This window comes from Lytechinus variegatus, chromosome 1 (assembly GCF_018143015.1).
Source record: "Lytechinus variegatus isolate NC3 chromosome 1, Lvar_3.0, whole genome shotgun sequence".
In the NCBI taxonomy this organism is placed as follows: domain Eukaryota; kingdom Metazoa; phylum Echinodermata; class Echinoidea; order Temnopleuroida; family Toxopneustidae; genus Lytechinus; species Lytechinus variegatus.
In genome coordinates, this window is record NC_054740.1 from 65,156,265 (window position 1) to 65,181,434 (window position 25,170).

At 33.9% G+C, this 25,170-nt stretch overlaps 1 protein-coding gene and 1 long non-coding RNA gene across 2 annotated transcripts in view; both read left to right on the plus strand.

The window, feature by feature from the left end:
* LOC121419898 overlaps positions 1–8,631 on the plus strand; it is a 100,999-nt gene extending 92,368 nt beyond the window's left edge. Inside the window, exons 18-20 of the mRNA XM_041614381.1 lie at positions 3,662–3,730; positions 4,243–4,281; positions 4,853–8,631. Of these exons, the coding sequence (XP_041470315.1) occupies positions 3,662–3,730; positions 4,243–4,281; positions 4,853–5,012 (268 nt within the window). The 3' untranslated portion in view covers positions 5,013–8,631. The remainder of the gene's footprint in view (positions 1–3,661; positions 3,731–4,242; positions 4,282–4,852) is intronic.
* An 8,084-nt stretch (positions 8,632–16,715) lies between these two features.
* LOC121419926 lies at positions 16,716–22,167 on the plus strand. The gene is made up of 3 exons (XR_005970664.1): positions 16,716–16,843; positions 21,674–21,808; positions 22,053–22,167. It is a non-coding gene; the product is annotated as an uncharacterized LOC121419926 (long non-coding RNA).
* The last annotated feature ends 3,003 nt before the right edge of the window (positions 22,168–25,170 follow it).

The window sequence follows — 25,170 nt, forward strand, 5'->3', positions numbered from 1 at the left end:
GTTCACCCACGATCTCTTCCTTCATCTTCTGATCAACCTTCATGGTCAGAATCAACAGTTGGTCTTCCTTCATCTTCTGATCAACCATCATGGTCAGATAAGTCTACATCAGGTCCCAATGATCACTTATCATGGTCAGAGGAACCTATCCAGCCGAGACCAGATACCCTGCATCATCCAGACATGACTGACCACCAGCTACGGTCAAGAAAGTCGAAAACCAATCCAGGCTCTGAATCTCACTCAAAAACCAATCCAGGCTCTATAACTACATCGAAAACCAATCTAAGGTCTTCATCAAACCAAAGACAAGTAGCTGACCCCCCGTCAGTTAACACCAATCCAGGATCTACACTACAACAAAGAAGAGTAGCTGACCCCCCGTCAGCTAACGACGACCCAAACCCAGTCCAACCACCAGGCCCAGGTTCAGCCGATGTCCAACACGCCAACGCCCATGATAAAAATCAACCAAAAGACGATACTGTTACCATCTCGCGTTACGGAAGAAGAATTGTTAGACCAGAACGCTTTCGTAATTCACAGAAATGATAAACTTTGATATTTGACTATAATTCATCATTGTGCATGACATTGACTAATGATAATCAATAATTAAAAGACTGAATATGAAAGACCGAACATTATCGTCGACATTATCTTTCTGAGATGAACATTATCTTTCCGAGATGAATCAGAAATCAAGAAGGACATTTTAAATATTTCGCGTAAGAGAAAAAATTAACCTTTTCCATATATCAATTGATCACATATGGCCAACTTGAACTTTCATCATATATAGTTTCAGCCTCATCGACGTATTTTTCATCAACCTGATATATTCTGGACTCTCATCAAATATTGATTACAAAGACTTCTTCATTGATAATGTAAACGACATCTGAAGCAAATTCAATGTGCCATTAGATTTTCTTTTATGCATTAGTGAAATTTTGTATAGTTTCATGTTACATTTGAATATCGCCCATATACATGTACATGTTTATCCCCTTCATGATTGATGCTATTTTACACATATTCCAATCTATTACAGGAATATACTAGTACAAAATTCTGATTTCACGTTATGATTATGCCAGAAGCAGTAGTATTTCCTGTAAATCACTATTTTGCTTGAACTTTTAAATTTTGATTGGCAGTTTTCTTCATAAAATTGAAAATTGTCAAATGTGTATTCAATTTTGCAAAAAAAAAAAAGATTTGGAAATTGTGTAAATTTTGCAGAACGAAAATGAAAAGGTTCAGAATTTGTTCTTTTTATAAAGAAACAAGTATATTGATTTTTTTTTGCAAAGAAGCATTTTAAAAAAAGGACACATTTGTATTGTTTCAAGTCTTGCAACAGAAGTCCTTAAAAAAAAAAAGGAAGGAAACAGTATTTTAGAAGATACAATATTTTTTTTTTTGCACAATTTGAAAAAAAAGTTTACTTAGATAAAAAGTAACAAGAGAAAAAAGTTATTTCTTTTGTATTTTAGAATATATATGATCCAAATTTGAAATCATTTAATTCTTGGGTCATATGTGAAAGAAAATTATCCATATTTTTTTATGTATCAAAAATATTGATGTCGGACAGTTTTGGTTCTAAACCATATAAAAATCCGATTCAAAGAAGAGTTCATAAAGTTTTGTTTACAAAATAAGGTTGCATTTTATTAGTAAAATGAAAAGTTTGCAATGTACATATTTTTCGCCAAAGGTAAACTTCGATACATTTTGAATGACGTAATAGATTTGTCAGTTGAATTGTGAAAAGTTCAATTTAGGTGATATTTAATTTCTTTTACAGAAAAAAAGTATTGAGATAAAAATGTCATTTTTAAGGAAATTTGAAGTTTGCTTTCCCTACAAAAAATACTTAGCTTGGATATTAATTTAATAATGTTAGATAATTATTGAATTATTGTATTAAGAAAAAAAAATGTATATTAAAAAAAAAAAGTTTTCAAAGTTTTGGTCAAATTGATTATGACTTCGACAAATTGATGTAATTTGTTTTTCTCTGATCATAAAATTTGAAAGATACTCTTTTATGATGAAACAGTTATTTTAACATGTTAATTAATTGATCGTCACTTCTTTGATCAATGTAAAATTTTCATTGCAGAATTGATTTGCATATAAAAAAAATACATATATATATATTTTTTTAAAACTTCAAACGTTATATTTCGAAGTCACCATGATTGATATGAAATATAAACTTGATATGTACTTTATTTAGATATCATGAATATCATAGTTGAAAACATACATTTTTATGTTTTATATTTTTTTCCCTCATACATGAAGATTAATTTTAAAATGAGGACATTTTATTTGTAAGAGGAGATATTGTTTGTAGAGCTGTTGTGTGAACAGGGTTTTAAGTTGGAATAGTTATGTTACTTTAATAGATGTCTTCTGCATTATTCTTGATCATCCTCTCTTCTCTGTTAGTCATCAAAATTCCATCCTTTCTTCCATCACCTTCTTTACATTCTTTTCAGCATACCAGATTCACTCTTCCATCCATTTCTTTTGTTCATGCTCATGTTCACTCATACTTCACTCTTGCTATTAGTTCTTATTCTCTGATTGGTTCTCTCCCTCTGACTTAAGTTCATTAATATTCATTAGCAGCTATTCATTTGCCATGTATATTCATGTATTTCTTTTATTTGCAATCTTTGATATTTGAATATTCATTATTTTCCTTTGTTATATATATATCATGCATGTTAATATTTTATGCCTAATAAACCCCTGAGGTTTAAAGTAACTCAGCCCAGGGCAGTTCATCACAGGCAATCACTGAGTGAGGTTGTCTCTGTAAGTTCTTAGAACCACGCCCTTTACCGCTCTGGCCACACTACAGTCACTTTAGAAAAACATTGGGGACTGCAGGGCCCCGTCCTACTAAGAGATACGTATGATCCGATCAATCTCAGGTACATGGAAATCCATCAGTGTCATAATTTGTCTATAGGAAATTTGCTCAATGTCCTATGAAAACAAAGAGAAGCATACTGAATTGTCAAGGAAACAGTGAATGTATGAATATACATCTTTTCTAGAAAATATTGTGAACAATCATGGAATTGTCTCACCTGCGATCGTGTGATGGCGGCGGTGGCGTCAACACCAAATCTTAAGATAAAGATCCTTTAAGATCCTTTTTAACCTCATCCAACCAAGTTGATGGTGGAAAAACATGCTGATTGATGCATGCAAATTATTGGTGTTATTGTCAAGACTATTGATTTTTTGGATAAGATACAATTTTCAAGAATACTTCCAGCAACCCCTCCCCTCCTCATAATTGGGTTTTTGTAAGAGTGATGAGGGAAAGAATTGCTGTGTAATGTTCATAAAGTTGGTATGGATGCCAAATTTCTTCTTCTTTTGTCGAGGATCAGGTATGTAGCCAAGGCTAACCTCGGCCACATTTTGCTGGCCTTGGAATTGGCATTGGGCAGAGTCTTGGGAGAAATTATTCTCTAGCGGCATCCTGACTCAGAACTCTTTACCTTGAGAACATGCATTGCTGATGGGGATCTCCATCATTATCATCATATATTCATTTCATCTTGGCAAGGAAAGCGTAGTAACCGTTAATCACTGATGATTAATTTGTTTTTATTTGTCTTTTTGTCAGATTATTCTTCAGAAAGCACTACCCAGTCAAGTCAATCCTCTTCTGTGGAATGGACCCACTCACAAGAAAGTAAGTCTTTCTAAATACATGAAATGATTCGTATACATACTGTTCACTCTAAATGCAGAAGAGTCAATCTGGTTCCTAAACTCTGATGCACGAAGCATCACATAGTTTGATCCCATTACAATATTTCAAGTGATCTAGAAAACACACAAATGATATTAGGAAATAAATAGTGTAGGATTTGTATAGCGCACAATTCCACCTTGCTAGGTGCTCAAGGGGCTCCTATATTACCCCGGCTAATCTAGTCTACTGAGTCTGGTGTGCACAGCTTTTGAGGAATTACTTCCTGCCGGTACCCATTTACCTCACCTGGGTCGAGTGCAGCACAGTGTGGGTAAATTTCTTGCGGAAGATTCGAACCTACGGCCCTCTGTTTGAAAGGCGAGAGTCAGAACCACTAGACCACAACACGCCCACAGGAATGTCCCTGTTTGAGGTGTTTAGATTACCCAGCTGCAATATAATTTTTTTCTTAACACCATTTTAATTTTTATTTTTATTTTTATTTTTAGATACCCAAGGAAAGAAGGCCAAGAAGTAGCTGACGCGAAGTAAGTTATTTCTATAATTCAAATTGAATATTTCACATGCAAAGGCTTGATTATTATCAAGTCTGAGTCAGGGGCAGTGCCTCATTGCATAAAAGTAACCATTTTAGTAACTTTGCCATCCAATGGTAACGATGATCAATGGTCAATCTTAATCAAGGATTCCATGGAAAGTAACATTGCATGGTAAATTTACCATAATGGTAACTCTTATGCAATGGGTCCCAGGTATGGGAGTAGACACATGAAAGATTTGTTGATAAAAGAATGAAAATTAATCTTCATTTCTTATCAAGAAAAAGTAAAATGCAAAATCAATGTTCATTTTGATTATCCAACAATTGAATAGAGGTCTATCTGTAAGTATTGATTTCTCATCAACAAAAATCAAGACTAATTACGACTTGTTTTATTATGTTAAAGCATTCAATGTTGGATGTTCAGATAGTGATGGTGATTAGGATGATATAAAACATATAATTCAAAAAGATTGCCAACATAGTGCACACACTATGAGAAGATGCCCATTACCATTCATTGAAAGTCATTTTATTCTTTGTTGCCTGTTTTGCAGAATCTTTGGATTTGTTGCCCGCAAGCCAGGCAGCCTGACAGACAACCAGTGCCATCTCTTTGCCGATTGGGAGGTCGAACAGCCCGCCTCCGCCATTGTTAGTTTTGTTACCAAGGTGATGCTTGGCTCCGCCTCCAAATCATCAGTCAAGACACCCTGAGCATAGAGACAAAAGATGAGAGAAGTGAACAGACAATGAACTCTGCTTCTCCTAACATGAACTGTAGAGGGAGCCAGTCAAATGCAAAGGCATGCATGAATTGGGTCTCATTGCATGCTGTATATCATCATATCTTAACAGCTTTACAACCGATTTCATTGATAAAAATGAATCAACATGCAGCTTGAACCTGTCAGATGTTTTCATTTTATGATAAGTCAGTAAAAGTCATTCAGCGAAAAATTGTTTTATCATGTTTTTAAAACTATTTGGCTCCTCTTCACAGGAGAAAGAAAGGAAATGATTCAGTGAATTTAAAAGTTTTGATATGGAATGAATTTAATTGCCTTGATTCTGTAAATGAAATAAATTTGGAGCGCTATTTTTCATGCTCTCTGATTTGTACAGTTTTTATGAAATTTACAATTGAGAAATTTTTGTCTTAGTATTTATTGACAGTATTGCAAGCTTTTCTAGAAAAAAAATACAGAGAATTTTCTTTATTTTTGTGTAAAAATGAGTGATAATTTTAAAGAGGAATATGTCTAATTATGATTAATCAATTTGTGGATAGGGACTTTTGAATATTCATATGAGCCTTTGATATTAAGCCTTTCACACAATCAGTCACATGTGAACAGTATGAAACTCAAATTGGACGAAATAACTAAGGAGCCTGTTCCCATTGGTATGTAAAGATATGCCACCAACTCACTTTCTATCAGCTGTGCACAACCCCTCATATTCCCCTCGACAAGCTTTCAGTGGAACCTGTCTATATAAACCACAGGCAAGGAAAGCAGTATTTTTCTTGGTAGCTAATTGGTCTTTATTTGGCAGGTTCCATTAATCCATTCAGAAAGCACGGTGTAATTCACTGGTCTTTCTTAATATGCAATCGCTTGAGAAGAATCCAATGAATTAATTTGCTTCTAGTTCACAAAGTGTATGATATATGATTAAACGTGATTGTCCTTAAAAATGGTCAACTCAATAGTAAACACAACAACAACCCAAAACAGCAAATTTCTTATTCTAGGGGCAAACTTGGGTTGTACTTGCAGAAAGCAAATCCTGACTGTGGGGCCCAGACTTATAGACTGTTATATGTGAATTTTGCATGTCAACTTTTTTCTATAAATGTTGAACAGTTTGAAACAAAAGTAACTAGTACCAAGAAAGCAAGCAAACCGACTGTAAAGTACAGTTGTATGGGGCAATTAAAAGAGGCTATGTATATTATAGTGTTTTTAAGAGTGGATTTTTTTCTTTCATAAAAAATAAAGAAATTTTGACCTGTAAATTAGAATCCCTAAAAAAAATATTGCATGACTCTATATCGATGTGATTTTATATGAGAATGTTTTAATGTTGAATGTTTTCTTGCTGTACTTTGAAAAAAAATGCATGGCATTATTTTACTTTATTTTGTTCTTTTATCTGAATAAATTTACAAAAAATAGAATTCATTATATATACATATTTCATATGTACTTGAAAACACTGTCATACAATTGGATTCGATACTTTTTGTATTTCGTAGAAAACTCTAGTTAGTGAGAGTATGTAGATGGCAGCTAGACGGTGAACCGTATCAATACTAATGAAAATAAACACATGGGATTGTTGAAAATTCTCAAATATTTATTAGCAAAATAACACCAAAAATATATTCAATGCAGATTTGAATTTTTTTGTTTTTATTTTAGTTAGTTTTGCATTTTCAAGAAAATAATGGAATAAATTATTTTTCAAAAAAAATACATAAATTGCAATTTGTTTGCCTTGCATATTCTAGGTTAATATAATTATTTTTTAGTTATCAATTTGTAATAAATTGAAGAATTTTCTGTGTTATGGTTTGTGTTCCTTCAAGTTTAAATATGTAATATTTACAACTCATTTTATGGTTTATGAATGATGTGAAGGAAGCTAATGTCTCTTTTATGTGTTATATTTATGAGCTCCCAAGTGCCAAGTTGTGTTTGAGCAATTTATTTGTGAATAATATATCTATGTTTTCTCTCTATTTCTTCCTATCTCTCATATTTATTAAACAACTTTATGTACAAATACAAAGTTTTTAGCTGCATAAGTATTCATAGTGGTGCATCATGCATTTGTCAATGTCATTTATATTTTTACTGGTACAAAACTATTATTTCATTATCTATTTCAAAAATGCCCATTTTAAAACTTGTCAGTCATTTATCGTGTAATATAATTTTTAGATGTCAATTCTGAACGCAAATCTTTCAAGCATTTTGATATTCATCTTGACAATTTTTTATCTTCTTTATTTTTAAGAACAAAGCAAATCATGATGACAATAGTAATAAATCTGTGAAAATTATAATGATGATAATTACAAAATAATGATATTGATATTCTGATATAACTGTTAAGCATGTTATCAAAATTATATGCCATAAATATAATTGTCTTTCTTTCCCCCATCTTTGCCCCATATATATTATGTTTTTGACACCCTGTTTTGATTTGGGAAATATCTTATAATAATATGCTGATGAAATATGAAATTGATAGGGCTAGAATCAGAATTAAAATCAGTTCATAATAAAAAAAATTCTCTGTTTTTAACGGAAATATATTCTTGCTATTGAGAGGAAAAATGCTATTACATATTTCAAAATATTACCAAGAAAACTACCATTGACTTTTCTTTGAGCTGCAGTTATTCTCATCATGAATGAAACTCTTTCATGACATATCATGCACGACATAATCAATGATACTAGGTCACCAAGTAAAAACGACATTGCTATTAAAACATAGATACCATATATATATTATATATATAAATATGAATATTTTTCAATATGTTATTTGCTTCTGCATGAGTATTTGTAGTGGTATATAAATGTGTTTGTATATGCTTGTACTTGTAAAAATATATGTGTTTGGAATCAATGTATATTACAAAGATGTTGTCGGAGTCTTTGTATACTTGGAATATTATCGTAAAATTCACAGCGTATGTAGGTCTCATCATGCCGCATTTCGTACAAAACAAATTTCACCATTTCTATTTCAGTATAGTGGAAGTTAGCGAATAAATAATTGAATTTCAATCTCAAAGCACATTATGAATTGCACCGATGGATAGACCACTCTTCACCTTACAGTAATATCTCCCCCCCCCCCCATGAGTTGAGTGAGAAAAAAATACATGCTTTTATTTATTTTCTTATTAGATGAAGTCAATAAATTGATGAAATATATTATAGGTATAAGATTGAAGGGAAATATGTATTGAATGCCATAATCTTACAGAAAGAATCATGAGACGTAGAACCATTTTGGCCTAAATTATCAAGACTCCATACTGATAAAGAATTTTTATTTAAAATAAATATGTACAAAATTGAAATTTGTATGACTTTTATGCAGAGTCTGAGAAACATTGAGTATTCTGCTAGTTATTATATTTTAAAAGAATATTGAATTTAAATTATTGTATTGTAGTCATTGCCATGGGGATATTTTAGAATGCAGCCGAAGGAACGTTAGATAACTCATATTTTGCATGTCTGTATGGAAATATGACAAGTCTTGTTATACACAGTACAAGAATGTAATAAAAGTTGTTCAACTTTAATTTTGTTTCTTACTTTCCTTTTTATCTGTTGGATGGATTGTGATCCATACAGTGATTGAAAGTCAAATGAAGATATAATGTTGATAGTGAAGATGATGAGATGAAGGATTAGATGGATGATTGTGATAACGATGATGATGATGATGATGATGATGTTGATGATGATGATTCTGATGATGATGGTGGTGGTGATGATGATGATGATGTTGGTGATGATTATGATGTTGGTGGTGGTGTTGGTGATTGTGATGGTAATGATGATGGTGGTGATGATGATTATGATGATGGTGATGATGATTATGATGATGATGAAAATGATGTTGATGATGGTAATGGTGATGATGATGGTGATAATGATGGTGATGATGAAAATGATGGTGATGATGAAAATGATAGTGACGATGGTGAAAATGATGGTAGTGATGATGGTGAAAATGATGGTAGTGATGATGGTGGTGAGGATGATGGTGATGATGATGGTGATTATGATGATGATGATGATGGTAGTGATGAGGATGGCAATGATGATGGTAAATATGATGGTGGTGATGATGATGGTGATGATGGTGGTAATGATGATGGTGGTACTGATGATGTTAGTGATGAGGATGAGGATAGCAATGATGATGGTGCATGATGCTGATGATAGTGATGATGATGATGATGATGATGATAACGATGTGATGATGATGCTGGCAATGGTGATGTCAATGATTATAGTGATGATGGTGACGATGATGACGGTGATAGTAGTTCTGCTGATGAATATGTAACATCAACTGTGATCATAGTAGACATGATTGCAATGATGATGGTGATGATTGAATGGAGATGATCATGATGATTATTGTGATGGTGTTTATATTGATGTTGGTGATGATGATCTTGATACGTGATGATGATGATGACGGTAGTGATGGTGTTGGCGGCGGCAATGGTGATAATGATCCCGATGATAGTCCTGCTGGAGATATTGATGTATTGTGATAACAGTAACAGTAAACATTAAATTTGTGATCATAAAGATGAGTGGCAAATATATAGGGAGCAAGGCCAAAGGAACATGTCCCCCAACCGTCACTTTCATTAGGCGCAAAAGATTGAAGAAATAGATTAAAAATTATGTGATGAACAACAGAAGAAGCATCAAGTGTGAGAGAATCGAAGTTGTGCAATTTCACCGCTTAGGCATGGTCCAATTTGGTGCTGTTGTTTTTTTTTCTATACACTTCAAAACAAATACCGTATATTTTTTGGTGCAGTACATTTTGGTAAATATGTAAACAATAAACCCGTTGCAAAGTCTATCTACAACATAAATAAGATGATAATATTGTGTAAACGGGTTGGTGGGTTGAGGAGACTGATAAAAACCATATAATATATGAACATTTAAAACTACTACAGGGGCCGCGGGGGGGGGAGCTTCAGCCCCCCTCCCCCCCCCCCACTTTTTTTCAAAACCGTGTACAGAAACGCAAAAATTACCTTATTGTGATTTTTTTTTTGCATGGGCAGCCCCCCCCTCCCACTTTGAAAACCGTTCCGCGGCCCCTGTACTACAAAATGACAACTCGAGCACAATATCCCCTCTCCGAATGAACTTTAATGTGTATTTTGAGTTTTTGACAGACGTGTATCAATCAGGTATGATTATTTACGTCTGGGACCGACCTTTAACGTCACCATCCGAAAGACGTGATCAGGGCTCGAACCTCTGCATCAATTTGTAACTTCCCCACAGCTTGGATTACAGGCGCACGCCACAACGCCCAGTTAATGTAAATTAAATCAATATAATGAAATGATTGTTTGTATTTTTGTTGCTAGTGAATACTTTGAATTGTATACAGGTGTAGGTATTGAATGAGTTACCAGTATTATCAGCATCACACTTCTTTGACATCGTTTACAAAGCTAAAGTTTGCAGGGATATAAGACATTAAACAGTAGAGGGCGACAAGCGACATACGCCGAGGTAACCACACTGATCTGAACAGATCAGCTGATCGATGGGTCACAGAGGTGGATGAAATTAATCTATGATGGGTAAACATCAACGAAATCATTGTTTTTAGATGATAATTTCGCCCTATAATGACTAACAATGACGTAATGACGTAACAATGTACTTACATAGGTTCGGATATTCAAAATAATCGTCATAACGCTGAAAATCTCATCAAAATCGGATGTAAAATAAGAAAGTTATCACATTTCAAAGTTTCGCTTATGTTTCACACAACAGTTATGCACAACTCAGTGATATGCAAATGAGAGGTTCGATGATGTCCCTCACTCACTACTTTTTTTATTGTTTGAATTGTACAATATTTCATAATTTACACATTTGACAATAAGGTCCAACACTGTAAAAAAAAACATATTCGGTAAGATTTTTACCACCACGAGGGTAATTATGTGTGCAACCACTTTGGGTCAGTATTTTACCCAACGCGGGAAGCATATTTTCTAGTAAGGTTAAAAAAAAAAAGCAGCGCATTTTTGCTTTAAATAGAATGGGCAAAAGTTTCCTCGCACTAGATAAATAAAAAATGCCTAAAATAAATGCGCAATGTTGAGTGGACACATAATATTACCCTCATGCAGCACTTTTACCCAATATTTGTTAGAGTGAAATTGACTGAACCATGGTTATTACACATGTTCAGTGAAGAGAATACTTTGTTTCACAGGACAATGAGGAGTAGATCAGAACATTTCATATTTGATATAACAAAATACAAAAGGGAGTGGGTGACGTCATCAGTCCCCTCATTTGCGTACCGACCAGGATGTGCATGTGACTGTTTCTGAAAATCAAGCTTAAGTTAAAAATGTCTCAACTTTCTTATTTCATATCCGATTTTGCTGAAATTTTCAGTGTAGTGCCTGTTGGATTTTTCTCTTTTTATTCATATCAGTGTTTTGTATGGGTAGACTTGTCCTTTGAACGAGGGGCGCGAGACAGCTTCTCTGCTAAAACATTAACATTTTTGTCCGACAGATTGTCAGATCTGACACTTTTCCTTGAATTTGATTTGCTGAGAGCACTGTTACCACGGTAACATCCAGATGAAACGTTTGACAAGACCTTTCATGAAACGCTTCCCAGGGTGTTATTTTGCATAACTGTATAACACTTACAGACTTTTCAGAAAGTAAGTTTTGGTTCCTAATTTGTATATAAAAAATGTATGATTATTATCCAAATCCTAAATAGTGAAATAACTAATTTTCCTGCATAACTGTCTATGATTTCCTTTAAAGGAGAATATACGTAGGCTATATTACTTCGATATAAATGACAGGCAAAGCGAAGCAGGAAAGCATTTCAACGTATTTTTCTGCTTCGCTTTGCCTGCCTGCCATTTATATTAAAGTATCACAAAGGACAAAATGTAGAAAAATAACATTCCACTTATTTTAATCCTTATTCTATCAACATGATTCCATATCTAGTTTGTGTCCCAATTATAACACTGTCACTTTTCAAATGTCTGTTTTTTCAATCGTTGTATAGAACGTTCAATTTTTTTTACACACATTTTTTTAAACGTCTATAGGGCTGTTCAGTATCATGGTCGATAGTAAAGAAACTGGTCAATACTCTCGTAAGAATGCCCCGTCCCCCCCAAAAAAAACACATAAATTTCATTTCACAAAATAGGATAAGATGAATAAATAAATAAATAAATAAATAAATAAATGAATAAATAAATAAATAAATAAATAAATAAATGAATGAATAGATAAATAAATAAATAAATAAACAAACAAATAAATCAATAATCAAACAATTAATTGATAATCAAATACAAATAAAAAAATATGACAACTAAAAAAGCAGGTCATTAAGCTTTTTTACATAATCTTTAAAAACAAGATTCTTTTAAAAACAATTTTTATTTACCAAGATTAAGTAATCCATATGGTATACTGTCTATCAAATACACTAGCGCCATCACTAAATTCAGAGGTGGAGCAGCTAGACGAGAAGGGGAGAAGGTGGGGGCAATGCGGCGATCATGATTTTTCATATACCAAACTGAGGTGAAAAGGAAAGAGAAAATGTGGAAAGGGGAATAAAGAAAACTATAACGATTGAATGTCTGATTCGTGTACCTCTATACCCATATCGATAAATCCGCCCCTCCCCTTTTTATCGTCGCCCCTCCCCCACTATCTTGACATCATAATTTATATATAGTTACAAATATTATAACATTGCTATGATAGCAACTACCTTGGTAACGGGGCTCAGCAGCCAATCACAATGCAAGGTTTTCGATGAGCTTGACAAATTTACTATAAAGCTACTCACTTTTACTCGTTTTGAATGGGGTGGATATAATTTTCTTTGGACGAATTGTGTTTATGATTGCTTCTCTTGCTCTTTAGGATACTGAAAACGTGAACATGAATCTACAAAAAATTACTATAAATATTATGTTATGCGTTATGTGATTCTGTCATTTGAATGGAAAAGTGGAAAATGGATTTTAAAACAAAAAGAAATTTGATATTGTCAACCAAACATTTTAGTCAGCGGTCAGTAGAGTGGACAGTCACCTTAAGTAGGGGCTGATCCAGGAATTTCAAAAATATGGGCCACATTTTGCCAAGGAAAATTTGACAACCTTATGAAAAAAGGTCCTCACATTTGTACTTGTGTATGAACGACATATACCCATTAATAATATTTGTTGGGAATCTCAAAGGGGGGGGGGGCACACTAAGTGGATAAACGACATATAATTTCCGTTAAACATATTGACTATGACTCTCAAGGGGGGGGGGTGGCATGCCTGAAATGCCTCCCCCCCTCGTCGATCCGCCACTGACCTTAAAGGTCAAGTCCACCTCGGAAAAATGTTGATTGGAATCAATAGAGAAAAATCAGACAAGCACAATGCTGAAAATATCATCAAAATCGGATGTAAAATAAGGAAGTTATGACATTTCAAAGTTTCGCTCATTTTCAACAAAATAGTTATACGAACGAGCCAGTTAGATCAAAATGAGAGAGTCGATGATGTCACTCACTCACTCACTCACTATTTCTTTTGTTTTTTATTGTTTGAATTATACAATATTTCAATTTTTACGAATTTGACAATTATTAGGACCTCCTTGCCTGAAGCACAAAATGTTAAAATAATGGAATTCCACGTGTTTAGGGAGGAATGAAACTTCATTTTACATGACAATGACGAGAAAATCAAAATATTTCATATTTCATGTAATAAAATACAAAAGAAATAGTGAGTGAGTGATGTCATCAATTACTCTCTCATTTGGATGTAACTGGCTCGTTCATATAACTATTTTGCTGAAAATAAGCGATAATTTAAAATGTCATAACTTTCTTATTTTACATCCGATTTTGATGAAACTTGCAGTGTTGTGCTTGTTGATTTTTTTTCTTTTTATTCAAATCAAGTTTTTGTTGGGGTGGATTTGTCCTTTAACCATGTTGGTGTTATACGTTAATTTCACTGTCCAAACAAGGGTCGCTGTTTTCGCGCCTTGTTCGATGCTAATTTCCCTTTGTTCCTACAAATCTCTTGCTCCCCCTTGCTCCATGCGTAAATACCCCCGGTAAATACATTCTCAAAACGAAAGTTCCTAATACACAAAGACGTGATTATAAGGAGCGCCCATGCATTGCAAAGTGTTGTCCCAATTTCATATCTGCCTATTTTGAGTCAATTTTCATTGAAATTTCCTCATACGGTTATCTGCTGTAAAATATTGATTGACTTCAAAACCTAATGAAATGAATCGTCTATAACGCTAAAATTCCGGTAATATTCGTTTCAGTAATGATTTTCATTCAAATTCGTCACATCAGCATTTCGCTAAACCTGCATGGTCCCATCGGCATCTGATACCTCGTTTCCACTGTCATGCTAGTCTAGATTCTAGACGTCGGTGTACTTATTTCTCACCATTTGCTTCATCGTAATTGAAAAGTAGAACAGTCCTGGCAAAGGACTACTGTCATGCATGCGATCAGTTACGAAAGTCACGATTGGCATTTCGTATACTAGTAACTGATCGCAAAAATGTGTGAACCTTTAAAAAAATTCTACGATCAATACGATTGCCACGACTTTTTTTTTTTTTTTTTTTAAACAAGTGCACACCTAGTTACCAATAACGCATATAGCATTTCCATTTATTTGAAAGCAAGATAAAAGAGCATTGTAGATTAAATGCTTTGCTCACGGGCATAAGTGCCGCGGCCGGGGCTCGAACCCCTGACTTTCCATGTATAGCCAGGCGCCTTAGACCACTCGGCTACGCGCACCTCTACCTCACGACTGATCTGATACGATCTGATAAGATCACTACGATTGCTCTCCGATTTTATACATAATTATGCCGTTTGAAATGTGGCGCGAATGGTGACAGTGCACTGTAAAAACTCAGGGTGTTAAACTGACACCACTGGTGTTAATAGAGGACCACACCCTGAGGTGTTAAAATTACACCCTAGAGATTAAACATAACACAAAAGAGTGTAAATGTAACAACAAAAGGTATTGTAATAACACCTATATGTGTAAAACTAACACCACCAATTTAACACCGGTGTAAAATTACTGGTGTTGTCCTCTATGTACACCGGTTAACACCATAGTTTTTGCGGTGTGGGAACTATATCCAATCAATGTCGACTTTGGAAATCCGTGGCCCGTATTCCAAAGTCGGGTTTAACTTAAACTCAGGTTTAAAGTTATGGTTTACTGTATGGATAGCCAAATTGTTGCATTAATCATCAACAGTAGAGATATAATATTTCAGTTCATTTCGCTCTCAAATCATTCAAAATTGTTTAGTAAGTAATAATAGATGATTGTCTCCACCATCGATGAATCAGGAAAGAGCTCAGTAAACATAAGAAACATACAGCTTCATAAAAAAATTGACACTTTTGGCTTCCCATAACTAACTTATTCTAGCATTTAGGCCATGGTCTAATTTAAACCTGACTTGAGAATACGAGCCCATATGTCGTGTATACAGGAACATTCTTTTAAAACAAAAAGGAGCACATTGATATTTTAAGACAATAAGATATTCAGCATGAACATAAATCATGAAAAGGAACAAACATGTTGTATATAGCGCGGGATTCCTATTTCCAGCTTTTTATCTTTTCATGATTCTTGTCTATAAATCACTGGGAACTATAAATCCTAATATGTAAAAAAACAACTTTTCTGTGCCTTTCGTTTTCCTCCAAATATATATTATGTCAGTCTTGCACATGTTATATATTTTTATATCTATATATTTCAAGCTATATACCGAAAAGTGATTTAAATGAATTAAACCAAAGATCCGTCATGGTGGAATCATGTAGATGAATTTGCCAGTTGGAATTCAGAAAGCAAACTTGATTTCGGGAAATTCTGGGAAGAAGTAACAATTTGAAACTGCAACTCCATGAGAGAGTTCATTGTAGTTTCAAAAGTGTCGCACTCGTAAATTATTTTGAATGTTATCATGAATGAAAGATTTCATTTTTTTGTATTACCAAAATGTTCAGAATCAAATTATAAATTAAATAAGTGTATTTTTATATTCAGTATAATATAACTACGTCACCTAAGTCAACAGGTAACGACATCCTTGTCTTTATTTTAATACTAACCAGGGTAGGTCCTATGTGTACGACTCTCACTCTCGGGAAATTGTCGTATAGTATACTTCACCTCAAATCAATGATGATGTTTTGTTAGTTTCTTTGATTCTCTCTATTTATTCAATTCAACTTGTTTTTCTGTGTGGACTTGAACTTTATTTTGAAGAGAGCTTTAATTACACTTATTTGCTTGCTGCAAATGTGATACACTAATATATATCATTGTACCGGTATGTATAAAAAGTAAAATCACACACGGGGGGTCACTGTTCGCAAACTGTACTGTTGAAATAAAAAAAGTGAGGACAAAAAAAGCCGGTAAGTATCCCATTCTTCTATACAAATTAGTATAGGATACATAGCGCAATTCAGCAATCTGCACCCTATACAATGCAGCGTGCATACTGGATCATTACTGCCTGAACGTGCGTTGATTGTACGTACGCATTGCAAAATCACCGGCTGGCCGACTGAACTCGAAACAAAAAGACGCAATTTAATAAGTTTTCAAAATCAAGTGAAACGTCTTTGACCGTCGTCATCTCCCAAGATTTTGTCGTAAGTAGACGTAATGAATCAAAATGCGTTATTATGAATGTGAAATGTGTTTTTATATCAAAATGAGATGGATGAAACCACTACGCCACTGCCACTGGTCTTCGACCGGCACACTGCGATACGGTTGCCGGATGGTGCCGGTGTTTGTATTCCGTACACACGCTGGGTCAATACGGAATGGGACAGGAAAAGCGTGGTCGTCGTGGTACGAATTCCCTTTCTTCCCATCAGCTGGTATATGGTTGTAGTGTTAATCGTGTGGTGCCTAATGCGATGACGTCGTTATCACACGTACACTCACAGCATTATCTACGTCAGTGTTTCATTTTATTTTAGTTTATTTTGTGTGTGGGTTGACAAATGACATGTCTGCTGGTGATAAAATGGATTTTTCAAATGATGTCAATGACAATGATGAATCGTGAATGTGAAACTGGAAATTATGCTGGTGATGTTGCCTTGTTGGATAACCATGTCTTTTTTTCATGATCATAATTAGTTCAAGATTTGTTCATTGAATTGTTTCACTTTCTTTTATGAAAAAAAAACCTTAAGAAAAACAACATTAAAATAAAATATATAAAAAAAATTGATATTGCCTTTTTTTGTATACTTTAACTGTTAAAAGTAGAGGCGCATGACCAATATGGGAGACGATCTCCCACATTTGAAGACTTGCGGCGCAAAAGGACTAAGAAACAACACCAACACGAATGAGGTCAGAAGCCCATTTCCTTTGTGTGTGGATGACAACAAAAATCCTTTTGAAAACATATTAAAGTAGATGGCAAATTTTTGAAGTAGACTCTGAAAAGGGGTAATTTTTCATGAGGAATTGCTTATCACCATTTGCCGCCAAAGTATTTATTATCCTTTTGCAGCAAATTTTGCAGAAAATTGGTCTCCCAAACTGGAGGCTGTCTCTGAAATTTAATACCCAATTTCTTTACAAAAGTCTCAGATATATTGGAGATAATCTCCCACATGGGAGACAGTCTCACATAATAGCCATGCGCCTCTACTGCTAAAGAGTGTCCATAATGATTTTATGTATTGATTGATTAAAAATAAATTTGAAGTAATATTGATGTGTAACCAACTGTGTAACTGTCCAATATAAGAGATTATATGTATGTCATAATGGGTCATGATCAAAGGCCCTTGACTATGGAAATGGACATGATGGAAAAGGTGTTAAAATTAATGCATACATTGATTGAATATTGTATATTTATTACCCTGTATTTTTGATGGGCTGTGACTCATTAAATTTTAAAGGGAAGCAATAAGATTTTAATAATATTTGTTTTATCGAGTAGTTTGTTCTAAAATTAGTGTTATGATAAGCTGGGATGTTTTAACACAAAAGATGATCTTCTGCTTTAATAGATGTTATTTATTTTTATTTCATGTATATTTTCTATAATTTGGCAGGTATTTTGCTCAGCATAATTCTGGGTTTGAAGCATATACACAGGCAAAAGTATATTTTCTCATTTTTCAGTGTATAAGCTTTTGTGTCTTGATTGAAAAAAAAAGTCATTAGAATAAGACTAAGAAAATGTACAGTACAGTATCCATCCTCTGAATGCAATTGTTAACTTTTTACTCTTATTTTTAACTCTGATGATGTGTTTCGATTCCTGGAGGATTGTTCATTATTTTCTCTTTACAAGAGTCATGTATTATTTTTCAGCAAAATTTGTGGTTATTATTTCATGAGGATTTGCCACATGGCACGTGCCAATGCATGAGCAACACGCAGCACTGGTCATTGTCTTTGAACATGCTTTATTGAGACTTGTAGGCAGTTTGAAGTGCTGCCATCTATTGGGGAAATTTATACAGTCTTCATATGCTATTGTGTTGCACACAGTGACCATGATTTTGTATTCAACAATAGCTGAAGTCTATTGTGCAAGGTTGATGGACATATTAATCTTGACTAAGACAAGAAATGTCTTTGTCCTGTGTATCCTACTTATTGATTACATGTACATTGTATAAGTAGGATATGCCACTTAGTGGTCAAACAAAAGATGACTGCAATGTACACTGAGCATAAATGCTGTGACAAAGCTTGGATACTATTAGTTCTAGCAAGATTCATGGACAAGTTTATGCGTATAAATATAGCCATACATTGCCCAAGGCTACATTTACCCCACCCCAACATTTCATGGCTATCCTTTCAGTTTGTAAGTAGAGATGATTGATCAAAGATAATAATTGAAATTATTTCATAATATATCAAGGGCATCGCAGGGATTTGAATGTTAAATTCCTCAAAGAGTATGAAGTTTGACTTCAAATTAATGCTATTTTTACTATTCGAATGTATTTTTATCGTTAGACATACTGTACATGTAGGCTTGCATGAAGTGTGAATTGAATAATAAAATGTAGCTTGATGAAAGTGATAAGACATTAAAATTATTAAAAACGATCAAACTTGCGTTTCAAAGAGCACATAATTTTGTGCATGTGAATGAATCGTGTAGCCTTATTGATCATGTGTTATTCATTGCACCATTTATAAACACATAAAAGGACCACCATATCATTAACCGAAGCTATGAATACCGGTATGCCAACATATCTTTTCTGTACAGTAATATATCATTGCTCTGTATTTGACATCCCCTGACCATTATACACCCATGTTAAAATGTATGGGGACTAAAATAACTGTTAAATATCTTTCCATTGTGATCCGCATGCTAGTCAAATCTTTTGCTATAACCTGCTGCCATGCCACTCTCATACACATACAATGTGCATATTTTATTTTTTCATGTATGTAAACTTGCTGGTGCTACTTTCCCATTGACCCCCACGAAGAAGCAAATGTAATTGATTGTGTTTTTGCAATTGTTCATTTTCCCATGAATGCCTGCACAACCACCATGAAAACTTATTTTGGAGACTCCAAAAGAGCAACAAGCTTGTCTTTGGTTACATTGCAGTTTAAATATCCATGCAGAAATCTATAATACACATGCTTGTAAAAACATTTAAATGTTTGCATTCTCATACCAAACAAAAGTCACACATGTTTTTATATTTTATTTGCAAGTTCTTGTTGAATGTTTACATTGATTTTGCTTTTATTGGGCTTTGTTCTAAAACAAGTGGTACTCTAAAGAATGTAAAATATGTATACAATGCTGTACATGCTGTTTATTAATTCAGTCACCCTCTGTAGGTCTAAGAATACAAAACAAAATATACATGTACATGTAATCCAAACTTGAATGCGTAAACCAGGGCCCTGTCTTACAAAGAGTTACGATTGATCCGATCAACTTCAACTGTATGGAAATCCATCAATGTCATAATTTTCTGCCACATAAACCCTGTACAACGTCCTTTATAAACAAAGAGAAGCACACTAAATTTTCAAGAAAACATAAATGTAAGAATATTTTGAACAAAACATGCAATTTAGGTGTTGACGTTGCTGGCCTTCCATAGTTGTTGATCAGATCAATCGTAACTCTTCATAAGATGGGGCCCAGATCTTTCATTGATTCAAGAGTTATTAAAATATGTGTTTGGGAAAGGAGTTTACAATGTAGGAGATACATGTACACTGAAAAGAAAGGAAATGGGGGGGGGGGGTAGCCATGAAATATACTTGTAGTGTAAACAGGAAAGGCATGAAGTTCATAGAATAGAGAGCAGAGAGGAAATATAAAGTGTACATGTAGGAAGCGAAATTTTCTGTAGAGCTCAGTAGAATATGATATGATAACACTTCAACTAAAGGTATGTAAGTACACTATTTAAGAATATCTTGAAGCAGATTGTCACTTACTGTTTATAGTCATGTGAAAGCTCCATAATTGTTTTACTCTGGTGTCAGTGAATGGGATGCATGGATCTCATGAAAATGCTGAATTGGGAGTGATTATTGAAGTATTTGTTTGGTTTCATTAAATGTGCTGATTCTTTCTGTGATTACCAGGAGAAGTTTTTATTTTTCTTGTTGTTAGAAGAAATTTGTGGCAGTTTGATGTGTACATGTAAGTGTTTATTTTCTCAATGCTTATTGCTTCATGAAATGAATTATCATTCATGTACATATAAGGCAACGCCATTCTTTTCAAATACTTTTCTTTCTGAAATGCTTCTCTCTCTGATATTTTAACATATAGATGGACACTTTTTCTACATTTTATACCAATTTGATTTCATTTAATACATAAAATGGTAATTGTTAAAGTAGAATGCACGCTTTATAGCGTGTAGCATCTATTTGTTCAAATTGAATTGGTAGATGAAAAATAAGTACAGATCTGTAGACAAAATTGTAGCCATGATGATTTTAATCTTCAATAAATAGGGAAAGCTGTTAAATTGAAGCTGATTTTCCAATTGACATAGACATATGAAATCCTATTTCAAATAGGTGATTCAGAAATGTGCATAACATTTTTACTCGTCAAAAGTCTGAGACTTGTACAGATGTAGGTTTTGTGACTGTTGTCATGTTATTTTTGGAAGTCTGTGGAATATCCAGAGTAGAGTAACATACATGTACAGAGATATTAAAGTACGCCATTGAATAGGCAACTGGATAAACTGTGCTTTATTTATGCTACATGTATTGAATGTGTACATGTACTTCACATTGATTTTAGTCTGTAGAATTAGAAAAGGTGTCCATCTTCTTAAGTTGCAGAGAATTGAATTGTTCATTTGTTTAAAATTGTTTTGTTTTTTTGTTTTCTAAGTTCACCATGGATTTGAAACCATGCACCCTCTTTTTTCCATCTTTGTTGACATTGTTTCGTTTGTTGATATTTTTTGTTTCACTACCTCTCACAGACTCTCCAACCATGCTGCAGAATTACAGTAGATAGCAAAAACTAGTTCAGAAACCTCTCTCATGCCCCTTCCTTCGCATCATCGTAAACCCCATTAAACTCAGGCAAAATGCAAAATTGTAGGAGAAGTCTATCGGTGAGTACTCATCATGGAATAAGCACAGGCCTCTGGTCCCATTCCATATTATTTTCCTTTTAATCCCAATTGATTTTGGCCTCTCCTTATCCTCTTTTAAATCCACTTCCTTGCCTACTGTATATACACACTGTTTAGATTTGTACACTTTCTCCACATCTCAAGAGTTTTTGTATGTACTGTAATTGCAGCTACGATACCTGTACAGTGTATACTTGTATTGTATGTTGGTAAGTCGCCACAGTATTGCAGTCAAGATTTCAACATAGAGGGCGACATTTCCTTGCTTTCTGCACAGGTCAACAAATTCTTCCAGATTTGAGTCTTAATGGAGTCAAATTGGAAAGTTTTTGCTTTGTTTTTGTTCTTGCTAAAACTACCAAATCCTTAATAATTGTTGACAAATGTTTTTTTTTTGTGAAGAGCCTCATAGGGAAATGCTGCCCTCTTGTTTTGAAGTTGTCATTTTGTCTTTGGAGAATTTACTTACATTATCAAGACCTGTGTAACAAATAGAAATGCACGACTTATCACCTAGTTACATGTAAATCTCATTCTTGTGTCTGTTTGCATGTTTTCTTGTTTATATTCAAATTTAACTTGGGAGGGGCTCATGAGAGGACTCAGACAAGTTCGGTTTTATCTGACAGTAATTATTACAGTAACAATGCTTCTTATACCTCGGTCGCATTGGCTCTTCGGCAAGTCGCAACAGCCGTTTTAACTTTTGCACCAGCTACATATACATGTAGGTGGTTTGAAAAAAAAAATGAATAAAACGGCTGTTTTCAACTTGGCGTACGGCCGTCGTAGCGCAAATGTGACCGAGGTCTTAGTCTATCAAATACAAGGAAAATTTGCAATTTTGAAAAACATATCTGCATTAAGTACATGTATAGTTCCAATTGATTTCTTGCTATTTACTCTTTAATGCAAGCAATTCCTTGATGTATAGTGCTGTATTTCCGATACCTTGTACATTTACAATGTAGTTCTTGACAAGTACAATTTCGACTAACAATTGTGTATTGGCAAAACAATTGGCAGTTACTGATAAAGTACAATGCCTTTGGGTGAGTTAGAAATATGTAGATATTGTTAGTCATTTATGATCTTAATGCATGATTATTCTCACAAATACAGATTAACATTTTAATTAGCATGTGGGGCCAGTTGTGTCTTTTTGACAATTGTTAGTTTTGTTGATAATTACATGTACTTGTAAAAGATTATAATGTCAGCCATGTTTATACAGTTAGTACTTGGTAAGATGGGAAATTTTCTGACTAATGCCAACAGCAAAATTGGACCATTGCAAGTATGTTTTGTCTTGTATTGATTTGATGCATGCCTTTTTTGTTTTACAATTTATCTCATGTTCTCAATGTTACATGTAACTGCAAGTAGATAGAGGGTTATTTGAGACCGAGTCTACCAGTATTTCTTCTGAATAGCATGAATTTGATTAACCCATGAATGAATATTTGAGATTCCTTCTCCCCCCCAAAAAAATAAAAAATAAAAGTCAGTATCTATTTTCGTTATGCATGATACAATGAAGTACATGGATTCACTTTTTTATTCAATGTCCGTTCATTATTGACTCACATAACCCTGCACATAAGTAGTGACTATAAGGCCTGATTATCAATACATGTTTGTTTTTGCGCAACTTTCATTTAATCTACAAATACGAAATTGATGTCTCATTTTTGAATGGAAAAAAACAACAAATGAACAAGTGCATGAATCAATGAATAAACCATAAAAGGAAGGAATGAATCGCTTCTTTTCTTCTCTTCAAAACGTTGATATGTAGAGGAATATGATATTATCTCACAGTCACACGATCACACGGATAATGTATGTATTTTGTGATTGTAAGATGTCATCAATTGATTACAGTACTGTTGAACAAGCAATTCCATGTAGCTTTGATTTTTTTACCCTTAAGAATGCATGAGATTTTTGAAAATCAAAATCTCCAAAAAAGCCACTGTAGAATGAATATTTGTTAAGACTCCTTTTATCATGGAAGATATTTTTTAGCTCCTAACTTCGCCACATCAGTGCTGATTTGTTACAATGTACATGTAGTGTATGATGATATCTTTGTTACAGTTGTGGCCACCATGGGGGCATTGACTCTGTGGTGAGGCAAATAGGGAAACTGGTATTGCTAAATTACACTCATGGGTATTGCTAGATTACACTCATGAATTGTTAATATATATGGTTAGTAATTATCATATATTGCGGTTACGGTTCCATCAGTTGCTGTGTGCCCGCACATTACCAAGCATCTTTGTTTCATCATGGTTCTCATTTATTTGTTAAAAGGGAAGTTCACCCTGACAAAAAGTTTATTGTAAAAATAGCAGAAAAAATAATAAAAAAATATTGCCGAAGGTTTGAGAAAAATTTATCAAATAATTAAAAAGTTATTAGAATTTCAATTATTTGATTTGTGAAGTCATATGCGAGCAGCGTTCCTACATAGCGAATGGTAAAAAATCAACGAAATGTCATTTTCTCAGAAAATTGAAAATGGTTTTCACTGTACCTTTTGTATGTCAATAGACAAATCATTTCACACCCGATCATGAATAGAAAACAAAATTAAGTCATCAGGAACCATACAAAATTTGAAATTCATACATTTTATATCACATAACACATGGGACAGCTGCTCGTTTATGACGTCACAAATCCAAAATTTTGAACTCTAATAACTTTCTTACTCTTTAACGGATTTTCCTTAAACCTTCACCAATATTTTTTACTATTTTTTCTGCTATTTTTACAGCAAAGTTTTCTTCAGGGTGAACTTCCCCTTTAATAGCGAAATTCAATGGTGCGAATGTATCATTCTTGAATGGTGTGTAATGTTGCATCCACATGTATTGTAGATTAGATGGGAAATGGGTGGCGAAGAGTGAATTATTTGAGAATCATGCTGTCGACTCGAAAGAAAGTGATGTTAGGTGGAGCGTAGTTTCTTCTTAGTTCATGAATACAATTCTCAGCTGATGAGGAATTGAGATGAGAAATGAACTTAATGTACTTGTACACTTCTTAACCATGTTTTTCTTTATCATTTTACAAAACAATATTCAAGGTTGCGGAGGTGGCATCTATGTCTGTGAGTAAGGCATTCACTCAGCAGCGTTAATGAAATTGGAACACACATTCTTGGTAACTATGTGTGTACCTGTTTTATTCTTTTTAAAATAGAAGAAGAATAAGAAAGAAAAATATCAAGTTGCATATTAACATACACTGTTATTTTCACTACCAGAGGACTCTGTAATCATGACAAATGCTTTTCAATGCAGGCAGGGGGGCATGAAAAATCTGAAGAT